Below are 18,934 nucleotides of genomic sequence, written 5' to 3'. Positions count from 1 at the left end.
GTACTTTTTAAATTTTAAACTTATGGGTCATACAGCAAAAAGTGTAGGCATAATAGTAAGGTGCACACTTTCCCTATAGGCATTTTCTAGGATTGGCTTAACTTTTCTAAAAATTCATGGTTAATTTAATAATTTACCTATAGATGTAAATATTCAATGCTACCAAAAAACTTCCTTCAAAGTGAAATAAAACACATTTTCTTTAATAAAAATGTTGCTACCTTATTTACAATGGCATGCACAAATGTTTTACAAATGTGAAATTAAGAATTAACACAGGCTTCAAAATCAGTACCATATTTCATAGAAAGGCACATGATTAATAAACACATTTCACATAAAAGTATTGTTTAAAAAAACTCTAGTTGGGTTAATTTCTGAATAAATTAACTTCAGCTCAAAATGTATAAATTGCACCTCAACAGAGAAATGAAAACAATTTTAGGCTCATACAAAATAAAAGCAAGTTGCTTTTGCTATAAATGGCACTCAGTTTTTCTACAAAGCTTCTACATGCACCAGTTTAGTTATGATTTTTACATGTCTGTCTGCAAACATGATTACTTTAATAAAGACTGCTATTTCAATAACAGATACCTTAGGATAAAATTCCCACCCTGATCTTATTTCTCTGTGACTGACTAAACATCTTTCCTACAACATGATCTGAAATTTTCTCCAAGGTTCTGACAACCATTAGCTTCCTGTTCGTAAGGTCCATCTAAAATTTCACTGCAATAGAACAGATTTTCAGCTGGCAGATAAGGTGACCTTGCAACTACTTCACATAGATTCAACCCTGACAGTTGCCAGCAGCCAGAAACATCAAGGAAGTGAAGCTTCTGAAACACACCCACATTTTCCAGATACCTGTAATTACAAAACATTAGCAAGTGTAGTTCAATAGGAGCTAGACAATCAATACAACCTAGGCAAAATGAGATAGATATTTTTCACACCTTCTCTCTAATAAGATTTATTTCACTTTCATCTCCTTTAACATCCAATTGTGAATACTCCAACATGTTATCAATCAAAAATAATTTAATATAACTTTAAAAGAATTTCACCTTTTTGGATGGAGGCTCTCGGTCAACCTTCATTTAACAATTTCCTAAGGTCATTCAATTTATGCTACGTTATAGTGAAATAAGGCCTAGTTTCATCAAAGTTAATCCCTTTATCGCTAGTGATGGTCAGCTTATAATTTGCATTTTATGGTTGTCAAAGGCAATGGAAATGCTGACAGTTTTGACAAAATTTAAAACACCAGATCTATCCCTTCAAACAACAAGTTTGGGAGAGTTACCTAACAGTCATTATCAATAGTTGAATTAAGTAAATGACGCAAGAACCATCTTTTTTGAAAAAGAGGGGTGATTCTCTAAGCTCAGTTCCAATCTTAGCATGGGGAAAAGTTCTTGTTTAAACAAATGTTATTTGCCAAATTTTTAAAATTTTACTGGTTGAAGTTTTTGCAACATTTTGGTAAATAATATGAACTGTCTATTCCAAATCGATTACTGTTTTAGAACTTTTGCCATTTCTGAGATTGCAACTGATTGGCCTTTAAGAAAAAAATTCCAGGCGAATGAGAAAAACTATATATTAGGAGAAATCAATGCTCCTCCCCCAAAATGCGCCACCCATGGAGATTATCATTCCTTAAAGAAATTATGGATTCCTGGTTCCTTCTAGCAAGTATTTTTTGATTTAATATCATTAATGACGCTAGAAAACACCAATATGCAAGAACAATATTTAAGAGCAAAATCTCATTTTAATGTTGAGATAGATTGATGGGCAATACCTTAAGCCAACATCGGTTATCCTGTAACATCCAGAAAGTGACAAGTGCTCCATGTTGGATACTTCCAAGTTACCTTGACTTGGACAAGATATACAGATGGATTGGTGTTGATCAGTTTTCTGGTGTTTTCTGCATTTTATTTTGACACTGCAGAAAACCAAATTTTGAAGTGTTTCTCCGCAAAAGCACTCTGCGAATAGCTTCAGACCTTCATCTGATATGTGACACACTGACAAATCGAAATACTTCAATTTCTTAAAAACTCTGAATGATGACAATCTATATTAGGTAATAAAATTTTAACAAATTTAAAAAAAATGTTTTTTGATAAAAAGGCCTACTGATTGGCACACAACGGTAGGAACTAAATCAACCATGCGCAAGAGCACATACAATAATTAAAAAAATAGTGCGCAAAGATATCATGTGGCATAGGAAAGCAAATGAATTCCCCCCACCCCCCGTGTTGTGTAGTGACTAATTCATCTAAAAAGATCACAGTTGGAACGGTCGTATACAGTTGTTATAACAACCTTGATTAAACAGATTTAAATTAAATGGCAAATTTTACAAAGAAATTAAGCCTTTGTGTATTAAAAGAAAACCAAAATATTGCAAAATTAACAATAATACTTTTTGGTTAAAATAATTCTTTTCCCATCATTTATAGAATTTCTAATTGACTATAATTGACTTAGCTCTGATCAAAAAATAAATAATTTGGTACAAATGAACCAAACACATTGGCAGAGCATTAAATGGAACACAAGAAAGTCTATGGAACCAAATCTGAGAACACAAACACGCCTAACAAGAGAGGGGAATATGATACAAATTACCAGAACCTATATAGCTAGGGGGCATGGGCAGTTTTGAACCGGAAAGTATCCTGTTATGTTTCTCCATAAAATTTTACAATCTTCAGTCATAATTTCTTCTATAGGGTATAGATTTACCATTCAAATTAAACATGAAATGTTGATCAGACTGCTTGAATAATTGAATGAAAAAACTAATTATAGACAGTCTAAAGACCTTTTCACACGAGCCAACTTTTCAAATCAAAATGCTGAGTCAGCAAAAATGGATCAGTGATCCATTTTTTTCTCGCGTACTTTTTTGGTGGATCAACTCATCGAACTTTTATTCACACGAACTAACTAGTTTACTCAACTCAAAGTTGACTCATCTAGTTGGATCAAAAAGTTGGCTCGTGTGAATAGACCTTTAGTCCAACTGTATGAGTTCATTGCAAAACCTATATTAAGACATTTTCTAATTGCTATATTCCCTGAATTTAACACTTTCAATTATACTTATGGCATTTTTAAATGGACAGATTCATAACATAATGTAGTTAATGTGAAATAAATATAACAAAACTGATATGATAATAATAGCAAACATATAAGTAAGCCTATTAAGAAACGTTTAAGAAATGCTTACCCTTTGAAAGCGAAATCATTAATATCAGTATCTGAAACATCTAACCATGTAATATTGGGACATAGCTTTACGATTGAACGAAACTAGGATGTTAAATTATTAATTAATACTTTTATATTCATAAATGACAGATTTATGTAACTTTAGGAAATTTTAATCATGATCGAATGTTTTTTTATGCGGCAAGAAAATAAGAGACTATATTTGCTTAGGTTTCATAGGGGAAGATAAGCAAATGGAAAAAATTGGCAGCAATTGCCTTGGTTCTGTAGGAGCAAAACTCCCATACTTGATTTTACTGGAATTTGTATTTGAGAGAGTGGAGGCAAGACATTATATCTTAATCATGTTAATCACATTGTTTCCTAAAGTTGCATATATTTCTTATCAACTCTAGGAAGTGTTACTTAATCAGTACCTGACTGTTGGTAAGGCTCCCACAATTGGCTAAATTAAGTTTATGGACACCATATCCTATTTTAGGTAGGACATGTTGAATTAGGCCATTGAGAAGATTCCTTTCTTTTCTGACTTCAGAGTGTCTGCAAGTAGGAATGGTGTTCCTTTGACTATTATAAAATTTCCACTCTTCATAGTCCTCAGTCTCATCTACATCCGCATCTTCATCACTTAAGTTTATATTGTTCGGATGTGGAAATGGGCCTGTTGACCCACCACTTGTCTGCTCATTGAAAGACCAATAACCTATGGCAAAAGAGTTAAAATAATACAATTGACCTTAATTAGTTTTATAAAACCAAAACCATTAGCACACTCTAAGAAAGACATTGTATCTATAATTACAACTATCTGTTTATAATTTCGTTTCACATAAGTATTTCAGTCATTCACATGTTAAATTTTGACCACCATTTCTATGGTGAACTTCAGACTAAATTATTTGTACCCTTTTTTCATTTTGTGTATTTTTTGGGGTATCACTTGACGTCAAACCTACGTCACTTTACGCATAGATATCCTAAATTATTTCTACTAATTACCGACACAATTATGTATTGAGTTCTGAAATGAAATGAAGCATTCTTTAGGAAAATTAGCAATCGAATGTATTTTAATTCGGAGATTGAACACAAAATTCTTTCGGAAAGAGGGGAAATTTCTTGGGTTACACAATTAAACATTTTAATAGCATTGCTTCTAGCTAGGGGTGCTTCTCCTTGGTAAAGGATAACTGACAGATCTCTAATATGAAAATGCAAAGGAATAGAAAGATCATAAGTAAGCTAAGGTATAGATACCTTTTGCCCAAAAGACAGGACTAATATTAGGCCATAAAGATTTATCGAAAGCTTCCACATTCCACCTATGACACACACTTGAACAGCGAATCAGATCTTGGGGATTTAAGAAAGAGAAAATGTGAAGAAAGACTTCAGTAGGCAGCAAATCAAAATAGTTTTTGGCTGTTTGTTTCCGCTTATCCTCTGGTTCATTATCAGTTTTCTCATCAGAAAGAACAATAGACCTCCACTTTGTATGTTCTCGCAACACTGAGTCTTTTAAGGACTTAAGTTCATCATAAGCAAAATATTTCATTAGCATTGGCTGGAATACCTACATAAAAAAATATAATTAAGCCGACTTATAAATGTAGGTCAGCAAAAATGGAAACAAAATAAGTTATTTGTAAATAAATATTGACTATTTCACTTTTGGCTTAAATAATAAACATGTGAATGAAACAAGATCCTGGGTATACACTCTTTTTCTCGCCTTCATTTTACCCCTCTTACTTGCCTCCCGCTTGTTGGCCATTGCCTTTGCCCTCAGCAGGGAGTCAAGCATCCACTCAGGAAAATACCGCGAAAAAGAGTGTATAAAAATAACATTTAGAATTATAGTACTATCAAGATTGTATTTGTGTATTTATACTTAGAGAGAGTGACTATCTGGAGTCTATCATAACCATTCTCCAGGGTGACCAGGAAAGGCTTTGAAAATTTTGGAAGAAAAATAGGAATTTCAGAGGCGAATTTAATAAAATAAAATAGGCGAATTATAGAAAAATATAGGAAACTAAATAGGCCAATTATAGGACACTAAATAGGAGAATAAAGAAAATAATAAAGTAATTATTGTATATCGATATGCTTTGACTCAAGTCACCTAGAATATTGAGAATTTTTTGTACGGATTAACGGATTTACAAAGCTCGTACATTTCAAGATTTTGTTCGAAAGTGGCAGTGTTTTCATTAGATGTTCTGACATATACAAAAAAGTTCTTTCATTTTCATAAGACCATTAAATTATAGGAAAATAGGTAAAAATAAAGGAATTTATAGGAAGGCATTTAAAATTTAGGAAAATATAGGAAATCTGGTCACCCTGACTCTCGCATAATAAAAATAAATACACTCTTGGTAAAATTATACATAAATAATGGCTCCCTTTGGCAAAAGTGGTTATAAAGCCAGGTCACTAGAAAATCAAATGCGTTTGGCCCAAAATTGATGGACAGCAACATACGTTTGCTTTTCAATATTTAGTAGCACAAATGGTTTGAGCTAAGGGCTCATCAATATTTTATTTAACAATTGGTTTGACCAAGGGCTTCATAGGTGTTGCTAATGTTGCCAGGAGACAACTATTTTCAGTGGTTCCATTTTTACAAGAAAAAGCATGATTTACAAAGTTTTTAATTATTTTATTTATTGATAATGTTAGTATTTCTACAACCCCTGTAAATTTAAATGCAAAAGGTGTTCAGTTCACTTTGTTAACCTTTTATTGGCAACATTGATTTTACTTAAAAAATAATTCACTTGGAAATATTTATCAAAATTGGTCCAAATGGAAAATTTACTTAAATTTAATGTGACTAAAATTGATGGAAAAGAGTCAATTGATATTTATGAATTCTCCCTCAATTCCTACCCATGTCGTTAGACTTGTCGGTCAAGAAATGACTGGAAAATTTCTTATCCGAACGCCGAGCCAATGATTTTTAAATACCAATTATATGTGAAATAGCGGTGGAATCAATAGACCGAAAGAAGGTGCCTTTGCCGATAGTGATATAAAACTTTTCACAAAATAATTTAGGAACGAAACTGGGACCTAAAACCACATTTAATGATCGAAATTTTATTTGATTTTGACTTGTTTGTTGGATTTCTAATAAAGAGGACAGGAGCATCCCAATTAAATAAAACAGGTGCTATAGTGTTGGATTGAGCCTTTATATCTTCTTCAGTTTTCTATCCTTTTATTGGCGCGATTTAGCGCTTTAGAATTAAAACAGACTACACTTTTTGTGGAATTCAGAATTTTTTTAAAATAAAGTAGCTTTAATACCTGAACTGTCATCCAAGATCTTCAAAACCTTTTAAATTTTTTGCTCGAGTTACATAGCCAATAGCTTTACACCAAATCTGCAGGACATGTCATTTTTCCTGATGTTTCATATTGGCATATCAAATATAGGTTCCAATCTATTAATCTCGGTTCCTTTTCCTTAACTACTAAACAACTGTCACTAACAAATTTGAATGTTCTCTTCATGTTAAATAAGAGCTAGACTTCAATCATTTTTAATGCCCAAACTGTATGACTATCAGAATATACTGTTTTTTCAAATTTCTTCTTAACCCCCAAAAACAGCAAACCACATGACATTGAAATGGTAACCCCCTGGCTCCATCACAATGGAAAACCCACTGGACATACCTAAAAAAACGAAAGCTGCATGCAAACATTTTTTTAAGTGTCAACTTTCATCAAGCTACACTAAACCATGATTTCAACGATGACATAAAGGATTAAAAGTAATGCGATTTGTAGTGAAGGACTACTTCCAAATCAGTAATCAAACCTGACACACAGGTTACATGCAACATACTGGCCAAAAAAATTCTAAGAATGAAATTATGATAGTTTTGAGCACAAAAAAGGGTTGGTTAAAAAGGGCATTTACGTTTGTAAAGACATGTTATTAAATTGTGATCAAAGAAGGCGCAGTCTTCATTTGTCACATTCGTTATAAATGCAGGATGTGTAGTATTTAAGGGATCATGGGATTAGTGTATTTGTGTCATCAGTGATGCGAGTTGGATCAGCAATTAGTTGGTCCAGAGTTCAAGTTATAGTTTTCAGTAGTTTCATATTTTTTGATAGGGTGAAGTCACAACCATGAAGTCGCCCATGAAAAATAATTCTTAGTTATTTTGTAGGTAACTGTCTAAGATAGGTTAAGTTCAGTAATTATGTTTTCATTACTACTAGGGCTTCTATAAAAACAACCGACACACAATTTTGGTAAATTTTTATAGGTAATTTCAATTGAAAGAAAATAATTATCTAGGGTTTTATAATGCATAATGGGTAGAGATTGAAGATAGTAGATGAGAACTCCACCACCACATGTAGTGTTTATATATGAAGAGCTAAATCAGGAATAAATTCATCAATGAATGTTTCAGATATACATAAAATATCCATGTTTTTCCTTGTTATAAAAAGTACTATATCAAGAAAATGAGTTAGGATATGATTTACATTTAGATGGCTGATCTTTAAACCTTTATATTTTTCCTTAATTGTGGTTGTGTATCATCAACTGGGTCTGCGCAGTTTGTATGTTGACTAATTTTAAAGATTTAAAATAATGGTGTCCTGGTTAATTGGAGTTTCTAAAATGAAAGATGACTCAATTTTTTGGTTATCTGTTCATTGTAATTTTTACATCTATAATGTAAAAATTCTCTAAATGTTCTTTAACATTTTCCGATACGGAATCGGGGGAGCAATTATATAAGTAGTATTGAAATGCTCGAGTGTTTGAGAGTTTTAAGGCAACGTTATCCATATTGCTGACTTTTTTTCTTCGCGCAGAATTGAATAAGTTAATTTATGGCAAGTAGTCCTTACTGGTCAAATATCGGGTTTGAGAATCATACCATCAGTAGAAGTAATGTGTAATATATAGCACTTAAAGGCAGCCTTTGGTCCCACTGATTTCAGCTTTCTAGGTATTCCTTTAAGGTGACATCACAAGCAAGAATTTTGAGATTATTAAAGTTTACATGTAGCAGCTTTTCTGTTGGCATTGTGCCGTTTTCTTTTTGGTTTGGAGATTTCAAGTATAATATATATTGATTGTTTTCAGTTGGTCAGTAGTATTTCTATGTTTGCTTGGTAAAATTATACGTCAAGTTGAGTAGTTTTGTTCTCCATTTTCAATTTTTGTGCATAAGTATTAAGATCTTCAATTACAATATCTACTATATCTTTGTGTGTTTCATACGAAGGAATTTTCCTGCCAACCTTGTCTATCTTTCCTTCAAGCAGCGTTAGGCATTCGTGAAATGATTTACGTGCTGTTTTTATTTGGTTTGAAGTTTCTAGAGTTAATTTCATGTTAGTTTCCGTAATTTATTTTTAAAATGTTCAAGAGCCACTTGGATCTTTACTATTTCAAGGCTTTAATTAGCTAGCTCATTTGACCCTGATGATCTTAGTTTTGTGCTTTATAGAACCTCGATGCTTGTTTTATATTTCTACACATAAAAGGTGATAGTACACTAGACTAGGTGACCATGGTTTGTTTGATTTTCAGTTAATTTATTCGTCCAACCTAGCATCCATCAATTAGGCAATGGATATTGTCATCAATAGTTGCACCAGCAGATTGTCGTCTATTCATAACAGGGGAGAAAAACAATCCAGGGGAAAGACTATTTTAATTGCATTCAAAAAATTTCAACTTAAAATTTAAATAATACTAATTAATTATACTAATTTAAACATTCATCTTTAAATTTTAATTAAAAGCTACACCTTTTTCTCTTAAATGTGGTTTTGTATCTTTCTGTAGTAAAAATTGGTTTAACTTTTATTTGTGTCTGTTACAGATTAATTATTATATCCTATGCTTATAAAAATGTTTAACTCGTAAACGAGCGAGAGTTAGTCATAAAATATGCTTTAGTAATATCCCCCAAAACAAAAATTCATGTTGAGATCCAGGTCTTTATAGGTAAATTCATAAATATTAATTGACACTTTCTATCCATTTAAAGCATTATTAACCACCCCAGTAGCACACGTAATCAGTTTTTTGGTCGGATTAGGGTCGGACAGTCGGTTGAGAGTCCGAGTCCTATTTTGGGCGTCATACCGACTCACTTCCAACTATCTCTATTTCTTCGATTTCGGTAGCAGTCGGGCCGACCTAATTTTTAGCGGATTTATTCAACATTTTTCCTTGAATAAAAGTTGTTATCAAAATTGGCCTTAATTAGTTATAAGCTCAAATTTTTTTTGGGTACTTAAGATTGTTCTAAAGTTTTAAAGTATTTTAAATCCGACAAAAGGCATTGCCCATCATTCTTGAGATGCATGTGAAGTTTAGGGTTGGCCCAACTATCAATAACGTCGGGCTGACAAATATTTTCCTATTTAGCCGTAAAAACCTAAAGAAGCGCTTTAATTTGTAACAAAAAACTGTAGTAGAGCTGCCAGTTCTTTTCAATTTCTGCTTGTACTATAATTTGTAGTGTGTTAGCTATTTGTTATAAATATTAGTTTCCCTTATTTAATATTTATTTTTGTCACCTGTTTGATTTTTAGGTTTAGCTAACAGTACAATTTTTCTTTGAGCTGAGAACCTCGACTGGCAATCCTGCTAACCAAAACTACAACGGTAGCAAAGACTATATAATCCTTCTCGCAACAGTCTTTGGGCTGTAATAAAAATGCGCTGTTACGTTATTTTACCAGCCACGAGGTATATAGAGAGAGATCTGCGTTCTTTTTGAGTTTTTAACGTAAATAAAATTCCTAATACTATTCCTAAAGGTATGTAATACTATTTTTTTTTATTAATTATTGTGGTGTAAAATATGTTTATCGCAAAGATTAGAAATTTACAAGTTTATTAAGCCTACTTTTTAAATCTGCTTTACTCGGGTTACCTAAGCCTTGTATTAGTATAAAATGGATGATAAAAGTAAAAGACCAAACTTCATTACTACAAGCATTCGTTGGACGTTTCTAAAAGGCAAAGGCTTAGATATAAACAGAACCTTCTTAAAAGTATTATGATTGTCATTTATTTAGATAGTGATATAGATTCTGATACTGTTGTGGTACTGTATAAAGATAAAAATATAGGTTTATTAGAAAGCGAATTGAGAAGGGTTGAAGATGACAAAGGTGTAGGCAATGAGGGGCTGGAAGGTGTAGGCAATGAGGGGCTGGAAGGTGTAGGCAATGGTGGTATAGAAGGTGTAAATGATGATAAGTTAGAGGGCATAGAAGATGAGAGGTTAGAATTTGCAGAAAAAATTAGGTTAGAAGATGGTGATGATATTGCGTGAATAAAAAGCTTGATTTAAAGACCCTAAGCTGAAGGATGCATTAAGTGGCATGAATAAATTACACTTAAATCAATTCAACTTAATAATTTCTGTGTATTTCCAGATGCTGTTAAAGTGTCAACCAATTTAAAAGTTGTCATAGAAATGGATTTAGAATCTTCCATGAAAATGTGTGCTTTAAACACTCAAAAGATAGAGAAGGAGGTCGTCTAAAATCCCATGGTTTAAACACTGTTGATGCCAACGAAGAACCGGACAAAAGAGATTCCTTTAGCTTCAAATATAGTAGATGTATACACTGGTTAAGTGGTTATTTTGACCTTTGTAATGGTTTTGTATAAACAATCTTGGATGTATAAAATATCATTATCTTTTAAAGTTGTAGGTACCCAAGAAATTGTTATGGTATCAATTGCGAGCTTTTTTTCATTAAAGGGAAAAATTATTTCGGTATTAAAATTTGTTAATTTACGGGTATAAAAGTTTTATACTACTTGTTGTGATATTCATCTCATATAAAATTGTTTGGATGTTTTCGAATAATTTATTATAATTTAATTTCATTTTTTTTAAGTATCCGAAGTTTGACCTTAAATGGCTATAGTATTCAAAACTAAAATAATTTGGATAAATTTAAAATGTGTGATGGAAAGCTGTAGGTTTTTGTTATCTATTCAGATAACTTTCCAAGTCAAAACTTGAACTGTGATATATGAAAAACATTGTTGATAGAATGATACAGTTTTAGTGCTTAAGCCTTGAAATATACCTACCTAGAAATAAGAAGTATTCGATAACGGAATAGACATACTGTATTATTATCCACTCGGTTACCTTTTTTAATGTTTTTATTAATTACTTATTTTGAACATTGTGATATTGCCTTATTGAATAATTTAAATGCAGCCATTAGTCAATAACAGGGTTCATACGAACCTGGAAAACCTGGAAATATCAGTGAAACAGATTATTTCCAAATGAATCAGGAGGATATCAGGGAAATTTTAAATATTTAACGAAAACCTGGATATATCAGGGAAATTTGTTTGAGTCTGGAAGCGCCTCAATAATTATACATACTTTTTCGATTAAACGAAAACATACGGTGCTTTAGCACCTGGAAATATCAGGGAAATTTCCAGGAGAAAACCTGGAAATATCAGGGAAATTAATTTTCCAAATGTTGTACGAACCCTGAATAAGTATTTGATAATCAAATGTATAATATTTTTTTATCTGTTCGGCTGACTTTTTATACATTTGAAATGACTTTTCTTACTAAACAGTATTTGTGGTAACACAGTTTTTGTAACTTTTCTTTAGCAATCATACTTTTGTTAAAACATATTGAAGAATTATTGTTTAAATAAATACACTAGTTTGACACATATTTGAAATATGGTACTTTCGTAGTTATCATGTATTTCGAACCCTCGAAATACAGCTGGGAGACTAACTTTATAGGGGTCGGTAATAAAACAATTTTGGTCGGTTATAGGATAGGCCCACTGATCTTCAATGGTCAAATAATGGTCGGCTACATGACTGAAAATTATTAGGGCCAACTGATCTGCAATCGCCATATATTGGTCGGCGACATAACCTAATAATAGTTGGGCCGACTTATATGCAAGCATAATAATAAAGATTGGCAGGATAGTCTTTATAACGGTGGGCCATCAGTTCAGAAATAAGTTGGGCCGACCCCGACGAAGCGACTCACGACCGACCCAAAAAAGTGCAGTCGGGCGTCGGTGACATTTCGACTGGGTAGCCGACTACAATTTGACCAAGCCTACCGACTTTGATCCGACTAAGTGGGTCGACTCAGACCCGACTAAGTCGGCCGTCTAATTTCTGTTGACGTTGGCCCGACTAAATTTTGCTACTGGGGCAATGTCATTTAGCAGATGGAGAGCATACGTGCCTCCAAATATAAATTACATTTTAATACCAAAATCTAAAAATACACCAAATTTCAAGATTTTATCACTAAACGCTCTTTATTTCTTAAGGTCGCTGGACTAACTGGAAAAAGAATTGGCAAAAAGTCAGTTTCCCCACTCCCACAAGACCTAAATGTTTGATTAAAATAAAAGTAAAAACTGGTACCAAAACACGTAATATAATCACTTCTGATAATAGGACCAAGGTAATTAGCTGGTGCCTGGCAATCATGAGATTTTATTTCCATGGTACCTTTACAACAGCACAGCAACTACATATACAAGAATTTTTTGATCCACTAATTGCTATACAGAAGCTATACTTATAAGTGATTATTTTACATATAGAACCTAGCCATACCTCCTCTTCTTCTTTCATATGAGGAAGAAACTCCTTATTGAAATCATCCAGGGCTCTTTCTAATTTGTATCCATAGTTAATTCTTTCAATTAAACTTTTGTGAGTACATGAATAGCCATCCTTAACTAATGATAACATATCAGTAAGTTGACTATCATTGTGGCAATTGCAAACTGCAGCATCATGTATAGAAAGGGCCTGCAAAATAATGTTGTAGTCAGTGATAGCAGTTCACAGAATGTGGATTAGCAAAGCGTAACAAAATAGGGATCTTTTATTTTTTACTAAAATGAAAAAAATCTTGATAAAATAGAATTGAATTACTACTCGTAATTTAATCGGCTTTAAATTGGTATTGTAATGAACACTTTTTTGCATGCCAATGTAATTAATTATCATTAATAACAGCCACGTGACATTTTAACTCTTACAGTGATTCAGTAAGACACATTGTAACAAGATAAACAATATTTATTGAATTTTACCTTTAACTAGTGGAACCTATTCAAAGAACTACCCTTTTCCTTAAACATCAAAAACACTAAGTCAAAGTAGTTTATAAATTCGTCGGTAAGATTTAATTTCAAAACTCTATCAAACATTTGTTTTGATACTAGTAAGGAGTAGGCAGAATGACAAATACAACTAGGTTTGCGGGGAAAAATCCTATACCTTCAATTTTTTCTCAAGTTTTTTCATAATCAGTGTATTTTCAATTTGCTCATGAGTTTTAAATTCACAAAATGTTCTGTGCAAACTATGCAACAGAGCTAAAACATCTTCATCCTTAGAGAAATCTGTCAAATGTACCTGAAAAAAGAAACAAGATGGGTATTAAGATGATACTTACGCCAAATTTCAAGGGGACAGAAATTTGTAGTGTTGGAAAATTTTCCGGAAAATGACCGAGGCCTTTTTTCCGGAAAATTTTCCATATTTTTCCGAAAAAAATAAAAAAAGTTTTCATTCCGTGATTAGGCTAATATATTGTTTGCAAATTGAAATAAAGCGGTATTTTCGCCTCATTTTTTCAAATCTGAAAGTAAAACTAAACCTCTAGACTAGTTTAAACTGATTAACAATGTAACGCTATTTATGTTTTGTAGTATGTTTACTGATATTAGACATTTTATATCGATAAAAAGTTAAAAACATTAGAAACCCTTAAAAGGTAATTTATGTTTCAAATTTTTATTTTTCCAATTTGCGGAAAATTTTCCGCATTTTATTTTTACGGAAAATTAACAACACTAGAAATTTGTTTAAATTTTTTGTCAGCATAAGGAGTCTGGGCCCCCTTTTCACGCACTGCATTTACTCTTATCCCTGGAACTAGGCTGTGCCTGAATTTCCCTGATTCCGCGTAGAAGTCTGAGCTCTACGGTTATATTAGTTAATAAAAGCTCTTAACAATCGTTGACTAAATATGCGATAATTATGCAACATTACGATTTAAGGCTGCGTCCATAAACTTCCACGCAGAAATTTTGGTAATTTTAAAACAAAATCTTCTACTTAGGAATTTCTCCAATATAAATTACGATTGATATTATAGATTTATGCCTTTGAATACAGTAATTACGGTCACTGCAGGAGCCCTTCCAAAGATGGGCCTCTAGGCCACGGCCTAGGTTGGCCTTGGCAGAAATACGGCACTGACTTTTACAAAACAAATTCGGCGGAATCTCCACCCACAGGTAGAATCCAATGCAACATTAGGGGGAAAGTACAGGAAAGATTATATTTAAACATAAATTATAGCAATTGGCGAGGTTTTTTCTTTTTCATAAATACTATATAAAAATTGATTTAAATTTAAAGCGAATTTTGAGTGTGCATGATTGCGCCGTTTCAAAAATCAAGTTTGCGCACAAGCAAACGAAGCGTGTACAAAACTAGGAAGTTTTTTCTGATTTCACTTGACCTTCCCCGTTATGATGATATTCCCATAAAAAAGGTAAAACTTGAAAATCAATTGGAACCAATCTTATTTTAGTGGCTTAGTAGGTAAACAAAATAGCTAGGCCAGAGCTTTCACATATTTTCCTTTTAATCTACAAAATCTGTAAATTCAATCAGTGAAACATTAAAACTAATTTACTTTTTGGGCAGACACTTCCACTAGTTGTTTCATTCGGGAATGTGGACCAGTGAATACATCAACTTCTTCAGGAAAAGGAGCCATAACTTGTCCTAAAATGACACCAGAAAACGCCATTAATCAGGAACCCCAGACAAAAATTAAAATTCCCATGTAGGAAAAATTGGATTATATTTAAGAATTTTTAGGATTACATAAGGCATAATATTGATTGAACTAAAATTATGACATTTACTGCATTTAACTTCTAGAACCATTCAAGGATTTACAGGATAATAAAGGATTTTACAGGAATTACAAGACCACCTGTATTAACCTATACTGAAATTCAACTATCACTAAGCCAACTTTAAGGATCACTATCAAGAGTAAAATTTTATACTTGACAGAAGGACCTAGAAATGTTTCTTCAATTGGTAGCAACCTCGTTATAAATTTTTGAATGGTTGTTTTCTAATTACATTTTAAAAATTGGATATTTTCAGATTATGTGGCTCTTTGTAAGTAAGGTATAGAAGCCAATTTTAAGCAGGAATTTTTGATAGTTAAATGTAAGTGTTATTTATACTAATTAGAGGCTTGATCAAATTTTAAACGCATGTTAATAAGAATATTGAAGAGCCTTTCCTTTTAAGTGATTCAACTTTCCTCATTTCTAAAGTTTAACTATTAATAAAAATTGTCAAGGTTTACTCTGGTAGAAATGCAGTTAGCTATAATGATAAAATACTAGTTTAAATGAATAGACTAGCATTTCTGACAAGTGAATGAGTTATATTTCAAATGATATTAATATTTTGGGTAAATTGGAACAATAGCCCCAACTCCCCCTTAAAGTACTTTTAACGGATATTCCTGCAAAGCATTATTTAAAAAGTTCATTAAAAATGACCCAAAGACTATACATTGGCGCCTCGTGGCACCGCACACTCGCTTCACTCGGATGGGTGCCCCCCAGCCCCTTTCATTATAATCATCATGTGTGGATATATTAACCCCATTAACTATATTTCCTTAAATATTAATTGCCAAAAAATAATGTTTAGCATTAAAAATCAAAGGAAAAAGTAGTTAAATTTTTAAAAGAAAAAGAAAAGCGAATGATGAATGAAGATTATGAATTCCCTGGTTCCTCGTTGTTGGAAATCTGTGGTTTTTTGGGGTCATATAGCCGTGCAGCTGCTTATCAAAAATGAAAAATAAATTTTTTTTTATCACTCCCAACAAATAAAGAAAGGCTCATTTTTGACAGGGCAAAAACTGCGCGACGGCGAGCTCTCTTTGTCACAGACTGAATTCCACGCCCTGAACCGTTTGGTTATGTTTAAAATAGGTATATCTTTATAATTAATTATTTGCCGCTAATAATTTTAGCACCTTCATAAGAACTTTGGGATGGTGGAACTAAAAAGTGGAAAAAATGTGGCGGGGCTATTGTTCAAACTAGCCATATTTTGAGAGCGCATGACAGCTGCCATAATGATCACCACTTAATAATAATAATAATAATAATAATAATAATCAGCTAGGCTAATACCCAAGGCACCACCTTAGGCCTAAGTCATCGAGCGACTTTTGAAGCCTTTAATTCAGGTGGCCGGGTTACAATGCGTAGGAGGGTGTTGGCAAGCCCTGCAAGCCACGCGAGCCAACAGCTCCCTACACTAACTATTACCGTTAACCTCAACAAGTTTTTATGGAAGGGGAAACCAAAGAGCCCGGGGGAAAACCCCTTATACCAGTGTGGAGAGAACTTGCAAACTCAACGCAGAAGGAGTTGTTCCGAGTTTTCACAGAGTGCCACAAGCTGGGATCGAACCCCACACTTGGATCAACTTTGAACTACTCCCCCACGAGTTACTCTCAAATAGCTAGTGGATTGTAAATCCTTAAGTGTGTGAAAAAACATCAACAAAATGTGTCGAAAACACATCAAATCAAGTATTTCTCTGGTGAAAAGCTTTAGTACTCCAATTTTTCAAAACACATAAGCAAAAATCCAAAGAGCTATGTAATTTATATCAGTGCCCTATTGGACAAGGAGCATAAACTTGGTGTTAAGCATGGAATCAAAAGGTTATGTTAAGTTAAGTATGTTTCTTTTAAATTCTTACACTTTATAAAGATTATGCATGCACGCACATAACGGGATTGTCAATACTTACACGGAGCAGCAATTATATTAAATATGATCAATTCTAAAAAACGCAGATTTTTTCGTCAACATTAACATAAATGACAAAACTCAAAAATAGCCTCTAAGGAAGTTGCGAAACAGAAGATTTAACAGACGAATCTTGTACCTAAAAGGCTAGAACACGGCCAACTTTGACAGTCGCGCAATAGCAGCCTACAACCATAGAAAGTAGGCCAAAATTATTCGCTCGCTTTGGGACGAAAAGAGTACACCTTTTACCCCAAACTACCAACTTCTTCCATAGTATAACAGCCAAACTGTATTTTCAAGTTGCTCACTATTTCTTAAAAAATTACTCCAAAACTAGCGAATAGTTTTCGCCTATAGAAATTAGACTAGAAGCAGACTGTCCTTTCCACCAATCCTAGATTCGAAATCAAGCTCCTTGAACGTAAACGCAGGCTCTTACTGAGTTCCCAGCGGAAGTCGGAAAAAACTCCCTCCATGGAGCTGGCAGGGCTACCGACATCTAGTTAAAAGGTTTTAGAGAAAATTGCGCCGTGGTTTTTGACTTGCGGTTTTCAAGATACCAGATATTTTTGCGTTATATTGTTTTAAAACAATAATGGATCATGCCTGTAGCTCTAAAAATGTTTCCAAACGAAAGAAAACTAAAGGTGAGTAATATAAAATATAAAAAGATTATAATAATAATAATCTTGGGTTATTTATTGAAATTCCTTATTTCTCACCCTGCTATGGAGCCCAATTTTCCCGACTTCCGGCGCGAACTCAGTAAAAGTCTCACGAGAAAACGCGCTATCGAGAAACACCGTGATTTCGAATCTAGGGTACATATAGTTATATTATCTTTGGCCAATCCCAAGGGAAACCGTCGAGCTAGAAGGCTGACATTAGGGTGGAATCGCGATGTACGCGCCATCTGACAAATGAATTAAACAATGTCGCCATGGCTACGACCCGAATTTCGAAGATGGAAAAAAAGGCGATCCACTGCGCATCACGTCGTGCGCAGCGGCGGTCTTTTCGTGTTTAAATTTTTGCGTCTAAAAGCATATCCGCAAAAATGGTTAAAAACTGCGCTTTTTCACATTGCAAAGAGAGATCTGGGAAAGAAATAAAATTATCATTTCATAAGTATATAATATTGTAGTAAATATTTTATAATAATCTCGGAATAAGAGTTTTTTTACACTAAGATTTCCTCTGAGAAATGCTGAATTACTAGAAAAATGTGTTTTAGAGGTGAATCGCGACAATTGAACTCCATCTTCAATTACTTCATATGACTTTGTGTGTAGTAAACATTTTCTGCCGGATGAAATTTACTTTCAAAATGGAAGGCACCATTTGAAAGCAAATGCTGTACCTACACAAGTAAAAATTACCCTATAAATTCTGAAATAAAAAACAAACTGAAATATGAATAATTTCTTTATTATAACAAGAGCTCCCAAAAATATCTATTACAGAACAAAGCATATTTATATCTTAAGTATGCCAATTTATTGATTTTAGTAATTGTTATTTAGTTTCCCTATTTATCAGAGGTTATTTCAGAAAACTTAACGGAAAAAGTAAACTACCGGAAACCAGGAAACCACTCAATTTGACTTAACTAATACTGATGATAGTTTAAAAGACACTGAAACCAAGATTTTGGAATCTCATGTAGGCATATTTTAAACCACACTGAAATAATTAAAAATTAGTTAAACTGTGATGATTTGTGGTATTTCAGACTTGTGACTTAAAGGGTGACACGGTAGATTT

General features: G+C 33.1%; 1 protein-coding gene across 2 annotated transcripts; it reads right to left on the bottom strand.

The window, feature by feature from the left end:
* Positions 1-198: 198 nt before the first annotated feature.
* Positions 199-17,253, bottom strand: LOC149940445 (F-box/LRR-repeat protein 5-like). 2 transcript variants are annotated; one of them, XM_090178637.1, is made up of 9 exons: positions 17,169-17,253; positions 15,004-15,095; positions 13,575-13,712; positions 12,903-13,100; positions 4,516-4,831; positions 3,675-3,961; positions 3,257-3,339; positions 1,811-2,089; positions 199-870 (listed from the first exon to the last, which is right to left on the bottom strand). In XM_090178637.1, the coding sequence occupies exons 2-9, from the start codon at positions 15,085-15,087 to the stop codon at positions 642-644; spliced, it is 1,614 nt and encodes a 537-aa protein (XP_090034763.1). In that variant the 5' UTR covers positions 15,088-15,095; positions 17,169-17,253; the 3' UTR covers positions 199-641. The 2 variants fall into 2 exon arrangements, with proteins under 2 accessions (XP_090034763.1, XP_090034762.1); XM_090178636.1 differs by lacking the exon at positions 17,169-17,253 and having other exon boundaries at positions 15,004-15,116.
* Positions 17,254-18,934: the final 1,681 nt, after the last annotated feature.

The sequence above is a fragment of the Leiobunum rupestre genome, chromosome 6 (assembly GCF_980474605.1).
Source record: "Leiobunum rupestre chromosome 6, qqLeiRupe1.1.hap1, whole genome shotgun sequence".
NCBI classification, from domain to species: domain Eukaryota; kingdom Metazoa; phylum Arthropoda; class Arachnida; order Opiliones; family Sclerosomatidae; genus Leiobunum; species Leiobunum rupestre.
This window is presented reverse-complemented; position numbering and strand designations above follow the sequence as displayed.